Source organism: Aplidium turbinatum, chromosome 10, assembly GCF_918807975.1.
Source record: "Aplidium turbinatum chromosome 10, kaAplTurb1.1, whole genome shotgun sequence".
NCBI lineage: Eukaryota > Metazoa > Chordata > Ascidiacea > Aplousobranchia > Polyclinidae > Aplidium > Aplidium turbinatum.
In genome coordinates, this window is record NC_137481.1 from 7,692,001 (window position 1) to 7,708,495 (window position 16,495).

Sequence of the window (16,495 nt, forward strand, 5' to 3'; positions counted from 1 at the left end):
GGTGAAACAGGCTGTAGAGGTTATAAGAAAATAGTAACTGAATTTGATGTAACCTAATCAGACTTTTATATGGAAATACAACATTGGTATTGGTTGGTGATAAATGTAAAATCAACGGTGTTGTGACCGTGCCAAATTCATGAATATGGTAAATTATTTCGGTTTCGAGCAAGCTTTCAGGCGCCCGTTTCGTCCTTTTACCAGACCCCTGCTAAATTATAACAAGTAGCTTATTATGTTTCGCTTTGATGAACGGAAACAAAACTGAACATGCCATATCGTTTGGCTGATGATAAGTTTCTTTGAAGGATTACTTGTTTATTGTTTAAAAGACAAATGCTACAGTTTACAAAATTTAAAGAAATAAAGAAAACACAAAATATTCTTACACAATGGTTACTAAGTTGAACAAAAGGCTACCGGTAACAAAACTAAGCACAGCTCAACAAGTGAATCAATGGATTATGTTACTTTGAGGTAAGGCTGGCACTTTGATTCATTTCCCATTGTGTAATTTGGACTGGAATTATGTAATAGTAAGAATTCTCTTTTGTGATAGCACTGTGGAAGAGGTTGAGGATTGTTTTAGTGTGTAATTAAGCTTTAACTTCTGATAACCATAACTTTGAAAAGCATGCTATGATGTGCGAAACATTACCATTGGAATATTTCAGCAAAGTTGCTTGTATTTGGTATCCCATGCGACGAGCACAGCCAGAGAAGTAATCTGATGCATAACTAAGCTTCGTAGGCCAGTGATGGGAAACAGATTTATGACAGCTTTAAGGTTTTACTGAAAAAAATGAGCCTGAGCGATTTATCTTTTTGAGGCAGTTGGCTAGTAAATTCAGATCGAAGGCTTGACTAGCTGCTCTATTGGGCAAACAAACTTACAATGAACATTTTGAGCCAGTGCCGGATTAAGGGGGGGGCGGACTGGGCTGAAGCCCAGGGCCCCCAGTTTTGGGGGCCCCCACTTCAAAGAAAAAAATCTATTAAATTTTTAAAACAATGAAAACTATTAATACTACAAAAAGTGCTCAATGCTAAGCAAAAAGGCAAATAATTAAATTTTTAAATGCACAGCTGGAGATTGCTGCTTTATTCGTATCTCAAACAAGCAGGGGCGGCTCGCCCATATGTGCTGCGCTGCTGCAGCACTCCTGCCCCGCCCCAGTTATTCAATTTTTTTTAAACAAAAAACATATATCAGGAAATGGTACGGACTTTTTTTGAAAAAAAATTTACTTAGCTCATTATGTGCCTTGCACAGCACATTCACTTAATTTAATCGGTAAACGTGCTGTAGAAATATGCCGTTCTGCCGCTGAGCTTTTTGAATTGTTGCAAAGCCTTTATTCGTGGCTCGTCTCGTCTACTCATCGTTGGCAAGTCCATCGAAAATTCCTAGATGGTTTGCCTGTTTTAAAGACATTATCTGATACAAGATGGTCAGCTAGATATGATGCAGTCACTGCATTAAACAAAGGATACAGTGAGACCATTTTAGCGCTTGAAGAATTGGCCTCTGATGATGCTCAATCTCGAGAGAGCAAAGTCGATGGAAAAGGATTTGTAAAAAATTTGAAACAACTGGAGACAGCTATTTTGCTTGAAATGTGGAGTGCAATTTTGGAAAGGTTTCAAAAAACAAACCTGTTCCTTCAAAAAAGTAGATTGTGTTTGAATAATGCAGTACAGTTGTTACAACGTCTCATGAGCTTTGTCAAAAGCGAAAGATCCAACTTTGAAATGTACGAAGAAAAAGGTAAGAAGAAACGTGGATCCAACACCTACGCAGGTTCTTCAAAACGAATTCAAACCTAACGTTATAGGCATTTTGATGAGCCCTTTACAGAGCCAACGATTTTTTCCCCAAAAGATAAATGTAGAGTTGAAGTGTATCTTGCTACTGTATAATTGACAAACTATCTGCAGAACTGGATAAGCGTTTGAAAGCATACCGTACCGTGACATTGAAAGTAAGCTTGGTTTCATTTCAAAACTGACGGATCTTAGCCCTAACGAGATTCATCAAGCTACTGTTGCATTGATGAAGGAATATCGAAGCCAATTTTCCAACTGAAACAGTTCATTTGCAGAATTTTTCAAAGTGAACTGCTGATGGTGGAAAAGAAGCCTCAGAAAACCCTGATAAACACAAAGTGGAAGACAGGGTTGAGATCAACATGTTCTCAATTCTAAGGGAAAACAGGTGCATTGAAACCTTTCCCAACGTCTTTGTTGCTCTGTGAATGCATTTGTTTGTTTGTTTGTTTATCTTTATCCTGCATTGCGGGAAAGCGGACTTGAGCGCTATGCATCGGTGTACGCCTTGTGACGTACACCTGACCCACGCTGCAGCCGACGACAATGTCTGTTTCCGGTTATCTACTCTACTTATGACTTAAATTTGGTACTACCCATTACTCGAAATCGATCACTAGGTAGAGGCAATTATCGTAAAGTTTCTTGCCCAGAGAAACAACAAAATGATCGAAAATGACTACCGGTACCGCCTACCAGTTTGCAGTTTCATTTATGACCTATACTTCTATGAATATGATTCTGTTTTTTATCGTGCAAAGCTGACAAACAATTCACAGTTCATACATAAAGTTGCGGCCAAAAACAAACGTTTAGTTTTTTTGTGAAACGATTAAGCTTACTTTGATCGCTCTGTATCTCAACAGTTTTGTGTTTAAGTATTCGACACAATTCACACCAAGCACTAAAAGTAAATTGTCATTGCTAAATTCGCTTTTCAACCACAAAACGAATCTTTTCCGAAGAAATACTGTTGAAAATTAACCAGGTTTTTCCTCACAATTTTTTTGGGGCGAAATTGTTTGTTTTGAACAGTAAGCCTACAGTAGGTACCGGTATTGCACAAAATTAACATGTTATAGTACAGTAGCCTATATCAATAATCGCCTATAAGCAATTTGTATTGAAAGTGCTGCCACTAAAAATTGTGGGAAAAGGATTGAGTTCACTTTGAACGGTGATAGCCTATCTCACAAACGGATACGTTTGTTGATCTGCTCTAAAATGATTGGTTTTGCTTTCAAAAAGACAACTAGAGACAGTGGCGTAGGCTACCTAGAGAATAGTGGCGTCGCTCGGGTAAGTTTGAGAGTTTGTGCCCTTCTAATAAAGTCAGCATTAAACGAATTATGGCATTTTGTTGTTCTAAAAATAACGTTCCTGTTTAATCACTTTTTTTCTATCCCAATCGCAGTAAAAGCACAGTAGGCTACCAACTACACAAAACACACAACTCGGGGTTTGGAGGCGGAGCCCCCAGCTGCGGAGAAATGCTTTTAGCGTCATTGATCGATAACCTTTTTAGCGAAAAATGTCACTTGATAAGGGCCCCCACTTTCAGCTCAGCCTAGGGCCCCATAAACCCTTAATCCGGCCCTGCTTTGGACCACGTATTACAAGCAATGTTTATCCCGCAAATTGCATAAAAATATAATTACAGGTTTTATAGTTGCCGGTAATGCTGACAAAGGGTACCTTTGGCCCCGGAATAATTTAAGGGTCCCGAGACCTTTCCGGGGAGGGGCACGAGAGCTGGAATGATTCACCGCGTATTCGGGTTTGGTGCATTCGCATCTGCAGTTTATTTTTGGAGACAACTGTTGCGTTTGGGGGAGAACCGTCAAAGCAACATATTTCCTTGATGATCTCACTATAACTTACCCCTTTGATTTTTTTAAAAAGTGGCTTGTTTTCGAGGTGTATGAATTTGGGACCTGAAAATCTTATTTGTACCGGGCTCAAAGTAGTTTCTTAACGGGCCTGGTAGTTGCTGTGGTCCAGGTCCTGTGTGAACATAACGTAAGCTAACAGTTGTTCATTAAATGGATTTATATTTAATCAGTGTTTGACATTTCGACGTATAGGCTACTTGGTGTTTGTGAAGAATTTTTCAAAAATTTTACAACATTTCTCAGACGTTGATTAACAAGCTCGGTATACTATCGGTGTGTTGATGACTGTTTGTTGTAATATAGGCTATATATTGTAATTAAAAACATCAGCTAGTACCCAAGTCATTTTTTTTACATTCAATCAATGTCTTTAACATTTCGAGGCGAACTTCACAGCCCTGTTTGTATTGTCACGAGGTTGGATTTTATGACATGTATAGCTCTTGATTTACTATATTTAGATGGCTAAGGAAGCAATAAAAGTTTATTGTAGAGTAAAACCTGTTCTGGGGATATCTACAACGATAGAATATGATATTGAAAACAACAGAAGCAATGGGAACAGCGGAACAATCGAGTTCTTCGTCCCCGACGATTTCAATATAAGACACACACAGAACCGAAATTCGTCGTACAAATTCAGGTTCAACGATGTCTTCGACCAAGACATCAACCAAGAACAAGTGTTCGATGATGCTGCTAAACCAGTTTTAGATAACTGCTTGAAAGGTTTCAATGGAACTGTGTTTGTGTATGGGCAAACTGCTACTGGTAAAACGTACACAATAACTGGAGAAGACATTGACGAAAAGCACAAAACGTCAAGCCCTCGGAAAAAAACTCGTCGAAGGAAACCAAAGAAAGAAAAACCTTCAAGCACAGTTGATCAACCTCATCAGGAGGAAAACGTTCCTGAAGCTACAGAAGCGGAAAAACCAAACGAGTCAAAAACTATTGCTGACGCTGAGAAAGCCAAAATAGAACCACCACCTGTGCCTTTAGAACCATCACCAGTGCCTTTAGAACCATCACCTGTGCCTTTAGAACCATCACCTGTGCCTTTGGAACCATCACCTGTGCCGGACGAAAGCGTTATCTCACAAACGCCTGTAAAGAAATCAATCATCAGCACACATGGTATCGTTCCCAGAACATTATCTTATCTCTTTTCCTACTTTTCTGACTACGAAGCGGAAAGCGAAATAGCAGTGTCTTACTACGAAATATACAGAGAAAGTGGATATGATTTGTTGAACGGACTGCGACAAGGACGTCGAGCAATTGATCTCAGTCAGCTGACGCAGATTAGAGCGATGACTGACGCAAGGCACAAATTGCATTTGAAAAACTTATCTCGGCATGTCGTAACGAATGAAAAAGAAGCACTAGAACTACTTGAGCATGGCAACGAAAACAGACAGGTCGCCGAAACACACCTTAACGACGCCTCATCTCGTTCGCACTGCATCTTCACCATATACTTGACCATCAAGCACCCGGAATCAGAAAAAACACTGCAGCCGAAAATCCATCTTGTAGACTTAGCTGGGTCTGAGAGAATAGGAAAATCTCACGAGACAAACGACAAAATAATGGCAGAAGGTAGAAACATTAACTTATCGTTGCATCATTTGCAACAAGTTATCGTTTCTTTGAGCAGAAAGAAAGCCACGCTTCAACACCACAGGCACCATCACGTGCCTTACAGGAACTCTACAATGACTCTTGTTTTGCGCGACAGCTTAGGTGGCACTTCGCACACCAGCATGATTGCTACTGTCAGCGCCGAAGAAAGGAATTTAGAAGAATCGATTTCCACATGCAGGTTCGCCCAACAAGTGGCCACCATAACCAACAAAGTTGTGATAAATGAAACGGTGGATTCCGATCTCATCATTGCTCGGTTACAACAAGAACTGGAAGAAACCAAGTAAGCAAATAAAAACGCAATTTTTATGTAAAATTTCCTTTGCAGGATGATACCAGAGTTGGTAACAGGCTACTGTAACAAAAAGAAAGGCGTAATGCAACAAATTTTGTAAAAAAGAAGATAATAAGCTTACTATCACTGAATTGAACACTGAAAAATTTGGGTGTTCATCAGGACAATTATCGTTTCTAGTACTAGTTGCAACGTTCATCTGGTGAAAGTAAAAGCAACAACAAACAGGTTAATTTATTGCTTCACTGACGTTTCGCGCACAATGGCAATTCGCTCTGAAAACGCGCATTGTCATGGTGCGCGAAACGTCAGTGAAGCAATAAATCAACCTGTTTGTAGTTGCTCTATTTTCATCAGATGAACGTTGCAACTAGTGCTAGAAACGATCACTTAATTGACAATTTAACTTTTAAGATATTGGATCAAAAAAGTAAAAAGCACGTTTTTAAGTGAGACATTAGTGACTGCTTTTCGATGCTTATACCGACAAAAATTTTGAGCTAAATTCCTGCAATCTTTACACAAACTTCCACTTCCAATGCACTAGCTAGGCTACCAATGTACATCAAACAAATTAGTACACATTTACAACACTTGTGATTTTAGGCAACAGTTGGAGGTTGCGCTTCTGTCGAATGCACCTAACCAATCTATCGATGAAAACATCGAAGATTTAACTGAAAGAATCCAGAAATATTTGGAAGATGAGAATGAAAATGCTCAATTGGAGGTCGGTTCAAGTAAAGAAAACGTTCAATTTTGTTTCAATGACTTGAAGATGAGATTGCTTGAACAATTGAATGAGAACATGAGACTCCAGGAACAAGCCACAGTAAAAAAGAAGAAATCAAAAGCATGTGTCATTATGTAAATATTTGACTTGTGTCAAGATGACGTAAGGAAAATAGGATAAGTTGCAAAGCATCACACTTACCATTAGGTGGCTGTAATTCTATGTATAGGAGAATATTTTCTGATCACTTCTGCCATAGCTCTTTTATTTCTGCAGTGTTTAATCAGTAGCAACAACACGAAAAGTTGTTTCTTTTATTATAAAAAAAACAAACTTGCGCACTTATTAAGATGCAGTGAATTTCATTGTCGGATTTCTGCGTTCATTAAATTGACGTACATGATCGTGAAATGTTAAGTCCATTTTTTCTAAACAGCCATGATTGAATAAAAAAGGTTGGCCGGCATCAGCCTAAAAGTGTCTAATGGCTACGGTCCAACACGAAGTACCTCAAACCACCAAAAATGTTGTAAAATTAAAAAACTTGACGTAGCAAAAAGGTAAAAACTTCACGTTTATCTCAAGGGGGGACGACGCATGTCCATATGCGGAGGTCCGGGCATGTCTGCCCTCATCATATTTCCTGGCCGTATGCCACGAGGCCCTGGTCCACTCGGGCGCATCATAAACCTCTCTTCAGGAGGGGGACCTGGAAAAGGTCGGGGTGGAGGTATACCTCCAGGAAACCTTCCCATTACATGGGGAGGAGGCGAAAATCTACGGTGGTGAGGAGGGGGAGAGCGTGGAGGTGCGGGGCCATCAAATCCTGGTCGCGGAGGAGGACGAAAGTATTCAAAAGTGGGACTATAACGACGTGGGGGAGGGCTGCCAGGCCGAACATGGTACGGACCTCTCGAGTAAGGTGGGGAAAATCTGGGATGGCCTGAAGAGAATCGGGGTGGTGAAAAGCGAGGGTGCAAGTGAGGTGGAAAATGTGGAGGTGAGCGAGGTGGAAAACTTGGACGCGAAGGAAAACCAATCCCTTCATCACGATGCCCCATAGGAAAGGGGTGATCAATATTACCCACAGGGGGTCGAAAATCTTCCAAGCCGCGGTCTACTGAGTAGGGATCCCTAACAAACAAATAACAAGATCAGACAGTCGGTTGAATATGTTTTGTTTTATCTTAAAAACAACAAAACTATAAATAAAAAATGAACAAGAACAGAAACAGCAACGCGAAAGGAAATATTAAACTAAAAAGAAAGAAAAAAACTCGACATATCGAGAGTTTCACATGCGGACCACACAATAACATTGGCAGTAGAAAGGTGAAAGTAAATTAAGACCTGAAACGTGGCGGCATTGCTGGGGCGAAAGCTGGTTCTACTTTGACACTCCGATTGTCTTCTTCAAACTACAAAAATGAAATAAAACAATAGTTTTTTTAAACTTACCTGAAAATATTTAAAACTTTGTCCAACGTACAATATTATTTAAGTAAGTGGTAACTTCAAAACATGTATTTGTATCTTTGTCTTGTAATATTTGAAGTATATAACCTTAGAGAGTTGTCAAGTAAGGACAGCTTACCCGAACAGAAGCATGAGGCTGTGGTGAAGGGATAAAGAAGTGACGTTGAGTGACGTCAAGATGAGGTGGTGAGAGGCTTGACCTGCACAAGAACGACTTGTTAAGTAACCTCGCTGGTTGATTTTTGGGTAGTCAGTGAGGTTAGTCATTCCATGCCAATGTAGAAGTTTCAGCACAAAAACTTGTAACTTTAGGAAGCAGGTATATTGAGTTCAGTGACTGTCCAGACATATATCTTACTAACTACGTAAAAAATTGCTCATGCATTTTTAAAACAATTCAAGGTTTTACCACTTTTCCGGTTCATTGGCCTGTTAGCATCGCAACCGATGCATTCGGTTTGTTTTGGACATGTTCATGACGAAAAATAATTAATTTATCACACAATATAAAACAAGAATGTCAATTTCTTTCGGGAGAAGCAACTCAGCACAAATACAATTGAAACCACTTAGACAAACACTAGCCTTCTATATTCTGAAGACGAATCCCATTGCAGAACTTCTTGAGAAGATTCCCGAACTTTTGACTTGGATCTTTTATGCTTTTTACTCAGCTTCTTCTTTTTCTTTTTCCGAGACCTGCATCACATCGTAACATTTCACTTTCATGGCCGATAAAAAATGAATATAAACAAATTAAACATTGATAAAGCGACTCAACCCAAGTTGTTGATTAAGAAGGAAAAGGTGTCGCTTTAACTTTTACATAGTCAAAGAGAAATCTGCTGCTACACGGCGGCTGCTATTATGACGCAGCAACCGGCAGAAAACGAACCTGGAACGAATGACTTCTGCAACTTCGTTGTCAACAGACGACGCACGCTCACTTGCCGACGAAGGCCGCGCACTTGCGTCACTGTCTTGCTCTGTCGAGCTACGTCGTCGTCGACGATGCTTCTTGTGACGTCGCTTCTTCTCACGCGAATGAATATGTTGCTGCAAAAGTTGTTTCGAGTGTTCGATAAAAAGCCATTGTTTCAGTATTCCAGTTAAACTAACACTAAATATATAAAGTTTGGAATGATAAAAGTTAGAGATATTAAGAAAAAAGATCACTGTAGTAATGAACCAAAATATTTCTGTACCCAAACAGCAAAATCAGTCAATTTTTTATTGAATCAACGTTTACAGACGTTGCATCAATGTAAAAATGATTTATTTTACTGTCTGAATAGTAGAATTTTTTGTTTAGAAACTGATGATAAAACTTACTTGTACTTCCAAGTCTTCTTCTCCTGCTACTTCAGCTTCAATGGCGATGTCTTGAACATCTCCGACGACTAAGCAACAAGCGACACTATCAACGAATTATGTCTACTCCGTATATGTGGGGGAACAAGCCAGGATTAAATCAGCCGAATGGGAAAACCAGTCGACGTAAAAACTTTTCTAAATAAAGCGAAATCAAAGTAGCTCAAGCTTAGTGATCGTAATGAAAAATCTTTGTGAATAAGTAAAATTTTTGAAATCTTAAGTTTATTATTCATGCAGGATTGAAAACCTCCCCTTTTGGATCATTTAACTCTATAAACTGGAGAAAAACAAATGACCCTATAAAGAAAACTGTTCGTCCTTTCTTTACGTTGAATTGCTACAAAACTAACCTTCATTCGACAGCGTATTTTCTTCTTCGAAACAAAACATATTGCATACAGCTGTCAAGGCAAATAACACTACGTTCTAAGTTTTAAAGTGGCTCACCATTTGCTTGGACATCCATGACAACGCACTCGCCCTCTAGAGCCGTTCCGGAAAACTCGACCACCTCCAATTCTTCAAGCTGAAGAATAAAAGAAGAACGCCCATGTGACACCCATGTGGTAAACTTAACGTGAAAATTAAACAAACAAACTTGAGCAGGAATTTGTTATTTAAAACAAACGGTATATCAAACGTTTCCTTTAAAAAAATGAAGAAGGATTATTTATCTATTTTTGGGTAAACTTTTTTCAATTCCAGTGTAAACTTTAAATCAGAAAATAAATGTAATGAAATCGATGCACTACCTCTCCTCCTCCAAAGCCTTCGTTCATATCAATTATATTGATCTGGCCATCATCGTAAGAGAAACATTGCTCATTTCTATCATCATCGGCAGCATCTTGAACACTGCTATCTCTGCAAAAATTGCAATGCAATAACATCCTATGCATACGGTGTTGTTCACACCATGACAAATGTTAAGTGGAACGACTGACCAAAAATCCCAGAAAGAAAATTTGTCATTTTTACTGTCTGGGATACAACCCAAGTTTTGTACATACCTTTCATCGGCCACAACTTCACAATCAGACTTGGGATCGTTTTCACCACCAGACTCAAAACTAGCATCAGAGTGAACCTGAGGCAGTACATCGCAGTTGATTACAAAAATGCTTAAAGCCACATTCTTTGTGAAAACAATACTCCTAGCCATTTTAAAAACATTAATTTACTGAATGTTTGGTAAATAGAATAGTTAAGTGGTGTCGTTAGTTTCTTTACTGAAGATGCCAGACCAGATTTCATGTTTAAGAAACACATTGAACACCTTCCGTAAGTCTTCGTTGGAGAGATCATCTCCATTATCGCTAGAAGACGTGCTGTCGTTCAGCTCTCCCTCAACAGAACTTGATTTTTCTTCAATTTGTCGATCCCCGGTACCATCTGGTGAAGAGCCGTCTTCCTCATGATTGAATTGGTTTGGAGGAGAATCAGATCCCAACTCTTCAGGAGTTCGAGGCCCAACTTTGCTCGATTCTGAAAAAAAACAAAAAAACAGCATGTGCATTGTGCAGTCAGTGGTTTCAAAAGTATTGTTGAGTGATTCAACCGAGCCAGACTGCAAGAGTCCTGCAAGAACAATAAATTGTTTGGCGGCCGTTAAACTTGTCGAATTGCCGTCTGGTGTATATGGATCAAACTCCCCAACAGTAAAACGTATCATCCATCACTGCCTTATCTCCAGATGGAATAGCGCTTGACAACGACACAGTCCAATGGCTCTAACGCCTGGATGGACTGACGTGACAGTCACCTGCTCACACGCAAGAAAAGCATGATAACTACTAACACGTGACCGTCTATTTGTTGATAAGAAGTTAGTTCTTACTTGTGGCTTCTACTTCACTATCAGCTTCTTCATCGGTGAAAGCTTCAATTTGTGAAGAATCGATTGTTGGGGAATTTCCTAAAAAAAATTGCATAAAAAACAAAAGTAGAAGCATGATGTCAGAGAATATTTATGACATGACAGTATTCATTCAATCTGAGAAGAAAATGTTACCTGATGTGCGACTTGTCTTAGTTTCGGTTTTCTGCACATTAGCCTCATCTGTCTGTTCTTTGCTGTTGCAAAAACAAACAATAGTCATGGTACCTCACAGATCAATAAATGCAAGATAGAAAAAGATTGAATGAAAAAGAATGGACACAGATACAGACTTTTGGATATTCCTGCCTTTCCACGCAGCTTTTACTTTCATTGAACAACGCTTACTGTTTCATTGAACCTTTCTACTGTTGGAAAAATATCCTGAGGGATGGTTAAGGAGAGAACCGAGTCCAAACCGTCAGCTTAGAAAACGAGGCCAACTACCACACCATGACACACATGTATTGCTATGCTGCAGGCAAAAAACAGCTTGGAAGTTTTTCGCTGAAAAAATACACTCTGCCTTGCATATCATTTTTTTTTTCTGAAAAAATAGTTGAAATTTCACTAACCTACACTTTGTAATTGTAGACGTTTGCTACATCGAAAACAAAAGTCTTCGCGTGCAATGCCCATACGAGAAATTATCGCAGACTGTGTAAAAGATTTATTCACTTACGTGAGTAGCGACTGAATGTCACTGGTCATAAGAGATTGCAAGAAATTTCGTAGAGTGCTCGCTGCATTTTCTGGTATGTCTGGAATCTATATTTAAACTGAAGAATAACTGTGGCGTAGCACAAAAACATATCGGCAAAGTAAAATAAACGTACGGTATATGAATAAAATAAGGCACAACGTATTCAAAATCGCTTACATACCTGTGAACTATAATCTCATAAATTAACGAGGTTGCGCATTGGTCCATTCCATTGGATTTCTCAACCAACCTAACACTACCAAGCACCTTTTTTGACACACTTTCGACGATCAACATCGGGCAAGTAAATAGTTTTTTCTCCATCACGCATAAGCAACAAGTCAAAGATGAACATTTGTAAGAATTTGGGTGAACAAGGTAATCAAATAACTAAATAAGTATCAACGAAAATAAACTATTCATAAATAAATCAGACGCAAGCAAACCTCTTTTTTCTCTTCAGCAGGGGCAGCTACTTCTGCAGGTTTCACGTCATCGTTACTGCTTTCTTCTTGTTCCGTTTTAATTACATTCTGCTCAGGAGATGAAGTTTCTTGATGTGTTGCTTCAATTTCATAATCTAGATTTTCATTTTCATTCTGCAATATCGAGACTGCATTGACAAACTCAACATTTAAAATATCAGACCAGGATGACAAATTTGGTTGATACAAACCTCCGGTTCTTGCTCCATTTCCACTTCAGGTTGAGGTGTGAATTCCTGTAACACAGTAATACAAAGCTAACATTAAACTGTTTCAAGCAGTTGTATCGCATCTCAAAACACAACTTTTCAATAAAGACAAGAAAGGCAGTGATTGTCAAAGAATATTAATGTAATTAAATCATTTTTCTCACCTTCAACAGCATGTCATTGTTTTCCATCAAATAATCTGAAATTTTGGGTAAAAACTCTGTGTACATTTTTGCATCAACAACTTGATGCAAAATATGGTCAATTCCAGTATTTAACATTCCCGATCTAAAAAGTAAAGAAATCGATTAGCGTTCAATTCACTTAACGCTGTAATATATCCTAATCAAACAGTTGTTTTCATATAAAACTTCTGCAGCTTACAGGGGTCGATCTTAACTTTTTTTTTCACTAGCCCGCTGGACTAGTTGCTCCCCGTTTTCACTAGCCTGCACGATTTTTCACTAGTCCGACCAGTTTACTGACTTTTCACTTGTCTGATGATGTATTAAGATAAGTGTTTTGGCTTAACTGAAACTAACTAAAGTAAAGGCTTTCAGATTTCAGTACGCACAAGAGAGCAACAATACACACAAAAACAGGTCTGCTACTATTCGGTGAGTTCCTAACCTCTAACCCCTAACCCTAAAACGGCAATGATAATTAGGCTACGGTACCCAATAATTTAAAAAAAAAATTGAAAAAATCCCCCGTTAAGGGATCGGACTCACCGAAACGGGCCATTCCGCACAAAAACACCTTCTCGTACTACAGACGCAAACATTGCAATTTTAAAACATAAAAAATAAATGTGGCATGCGGTGTGCTTAATATTTATTTATGTTTTAATATTACATTATGTGCATCTGTAGTACGAGATGACATGCCACTCGCCAGGGTGGTACAATACATAATATTCGTTCACTGTCAAAAAAAGTGGACTATTGGATGGATTGCGTTTGGTTAGGCCTCTACCATCAGACCTGTCTGGCTTGTTGGGTCAGCATAACTCTTTAGGTCACGGAGGCAAACGAGCTCTTCAACTACGACAAGGTAGCCATCCAAAGAAGAGGGAAAAAAACGAAATAAAAGTCAAATAAAATATTGTTTGTAAAAATGTTCAAGCTTGGGGACGTATTAATATTACACAATTACACTGTGACAACAAGCTCTTCTTCGCTGTCAATATTTTCACTAGCCAATCGGACTAGTACTGCAACATTTCTACTAGTCCGCGCAATTTTTCACTAGCCATTGGCTAGCAGACTAGCGTTAAGATCGAACTCTGAGCTTAGGTCTAATGATGTATCGTCTACCAAATGCAGAAACTCTAGTTTTTCAAACTGCTGCGTACTTTCTAGAAAAATCAGGCAGCTCAAACTAAAATTGTGTTTGTAGGAGAAAATACAGACATTAACAATATTCTATCACAATGATACAGACCAAAGAAAAAAACAGCCAAGATTTAGTTAGCAGCTATATTTCCACAATACAACACAAGATGTATATAAGAAAACTCCAACAAAATCCAGTACAGAAGTTTGGCAGCAAAGATTTCTATTATGCAAGCACCAAACTGAAGAAGCTGACTGGTTGTGTAATGTGTATTGTATAGCCTAGCGTTTATCTACTGCAATGCCAGTTGTTTGTTGGGTTGCATGTGTATTGTGTACTAACTTTACACTACATTACGTCATTACTGTAAAATGCGCATGTCATTACAATGGGTGAAAAAAACAAGATAATCCTGATCAAGTCAACACAATAAAAATATTTTTCATGTGCATGCTCTCAATGTAAACGGGGCATACCTCATCACAGAAGTACGAACTTTAGATCGCAGTTGATTTTTATTTAATGTTGGGCTCCATGTTTCTGTTGATAAAAGTGCATTGACGTAGTTTTCCACTCTTTGCTTAAGATTTTGAAATGCCGGCTGAAAAGCAATGCAACATTAAAATCTAGATACAAACACAAATAATGGTTTAAAAATACAGTGGTAGTAAATGCGATAAGTAATGAATATATACAAACTCAAAAAAATATTCACAAAAACATGTCAATACAAAAATTTAAGTAAAAAAGTGTAAAAGAAATTGCTCATTTCAACGCATGATAGCATGCAAAAATCTACTGTTTTCGGTTTTACTGTACCGTATATAATACCGTTCATACCGGTAGTTCTCACAAGATAGGCTAACTCAAACGACTCAATCAACAAGATTAAATAATAAACCCAGTCTACACATGTAATTGGAGAAATTGGATTTTAGATCATATAAAAAAAAACTTATGTGATAGATAAAGAGTCACTGTGCAAATCAAGCATGTGTTAGAAACTTTCTAAAAAATGTGAAAAAAAAATGGTCAGTGATTCAGCTCAGTTTATTTTTTTCTGCTGGCGAATAAACAAAATAAACACAATCAATTTGCACAACAAGGATGGTAGCATAAATATGTAGAGTAGGCCTAGTAGACATGCCTAAGACTAAGACAATACGTTTAAAAAGTTAACACGATCAATTGTACAAAGTTTGGCAAGTTAACACCTACAAAAAAATTTAAAAGTTAGAAAACAAATATAGTAACTGTAGCCTTTGCCTTTTTATGCATGAAATACTAAAACAATTGCTATGTTGATCAGCCGGAATATTGATGGTTGTGCTCACAAGAGATCACAACTTGATGTCTTAAGCACATATAATAATGCAATAGCTCAGGTTCAATAGTCTAGCTACAATACAGAGTAATTTATGTTAAAGAATATTTTTACATTATTAAATGTTTATAATTACCGTATATCAAACCTTGCGATCCATATGAAGCAAAATGAACAATTCAACAAATTCACTTGCATGCAACATGCACTATAAGACATAGGCTATGCCAGTATAAACAAGTACAGTAGACAAATTCAGAATAAGGTTATATGGTATATTCGAGATACATTGCTTGTGAAGATGCATACCTTTGTATCAATGTCAGCCAAGCAATTTCTTCGCATATCATCAAACATTCCATTGGTTTTGAGCTTGTTAACAATTCCTTCAATAACTTCTGGAGTTGGGTCTAGGGAGTAATTCATCTCGCATTGCTAATAATTGGTTAATTGCACAAAGTAACTACCTATAATTCACGGTGGTCTTATCAAAGTATATTATCATTATTATCCTATAAAAAATTAAGTTCAGTATGTCATCTTCCCAGGCTCCCTTTGCGACTGTCCAGAAGTTAATGGACTTGCCAAATAGTAGTTTATTCTTTCAATTTTACTACAACAAATGATGCATTGCACTGAGAGCGTTGGAACATACAAATTTTAAATTTAATTTCATGACATGCAGTTGCTAATCGCTATGATCCACTAATATTATTGTTGATGGCAACGTTGGGCAACTCTGGTAGGCCTACTGTATTAGCCTACAGTACCTATATACAAGTACTGCAGACTAACAAGCATTTTTGCCAGACTCCACTTTGCTCACTACACCATTTCAACCCCCAAATAGCACCATTTCACCTAGAATTACACCAACGCCCAAAATTTTCTCACTAAAATACAGAAATGTTGGAAAAGTAATGGGAATAAGGAAAATTTACATAGCTCAGCAGGATTAGGATTACAAACAAACAGTTTTATAAATGCAACGCAACAATAAATACTTCATTAAAACAAATATTTTCCAAATTACACCAAACATGTGATGGTGTAGAAGAAAATTTTTTCTACACCAAGCCGTTTCAAATTAGGCTGTGGCTATATTTACACTATATAGTGTAATAATAGCCTGAATAGTGTTGCCAGATAAGGAATTATGCCCTAATTGCATTCTGCCCATATGCATTGCGTATTGACCTCAACCTTAAATTGCCAGAATGTGAAGATTTGTGGATATAAATTCCTCAAAAAACAGGTAAAGCATTTGTTATATGTGCCATGTATCGCCATCCAAACTACAGCTTCAATCACTTTCAAGA

General features: G+C 38.0%; 2 protein-coding genes across 3 annotated transcripts; one reads left to right on the top strand and one right to left on the bottom strand.

Moving 5' to 3' along the window:
- The first annotated feature begins 99 nt into the window (after positions 1–99).
- On the top strand, positions 100–6,781 carry LOC145778259 (kinesin-like protein KIF6). Of its 2 annotated transcripts, none has more exons than XM_082589715.1 (3): positions 100–148; positions 4,181–5,649; positions 6,268–6,781. In XM_082589715.1, the coding sequence occupies exons 1-3, from the start codon at positions 140–142 to the stop codon at positions 6,530–6,532; spliced, it is 1,743 nt and encodes a 580-aa protein (XP_082445841.1). In that variant the 5' UTR covers positions 100–139; the 3' UTR covers positions 6,533–6,781. The 2 variants fall into 2 exon arrangements, with proteins under 2 accessions (XP_082445841.1, XP_082445842.1); XM_082589716.1 differs by lacking the exon at positions 100–148 and adding an exon at positions 206–477.
- Positions 6,695–15,681, bottom strand: LOC145778258 (uncharacterized). The gene is made up of 18 exons (XM_082589714.1): positions 15,486–15,681; positions 14,329–14,453; positions 12,682–12,805; positions 12,500–12,544; positions 12,270–12,422; positions 11,803–11,888; positions 11,256–11,317; positions 11,082–11,159; positions 10,521–10,729; positions 10,255–10,331; positions 9,997–10,108; positions 9,692–9,770; positions 9,203–9,270; positions 8,766–8,926; positions 8,456–8,569; positions 7,989–8,070; positions 7,745–7,812; positions 6,695–7,528 (listed from the first exon to the last, which is right to left on the bottom strand). Exons 1-18 carry the CDS (start codon positions 15,600–15,602, stop codon positions 6,970–6,972), a joined length of 2,319 nt encoding a protein of 772 aa, XP_082445840.1. The 5' UTR covers positions 15,603–15,681; the 3' UTR covers positions 6,695–6,969.
- Positions 15,682–16,495: the final 814 nt, after the last annotated feature.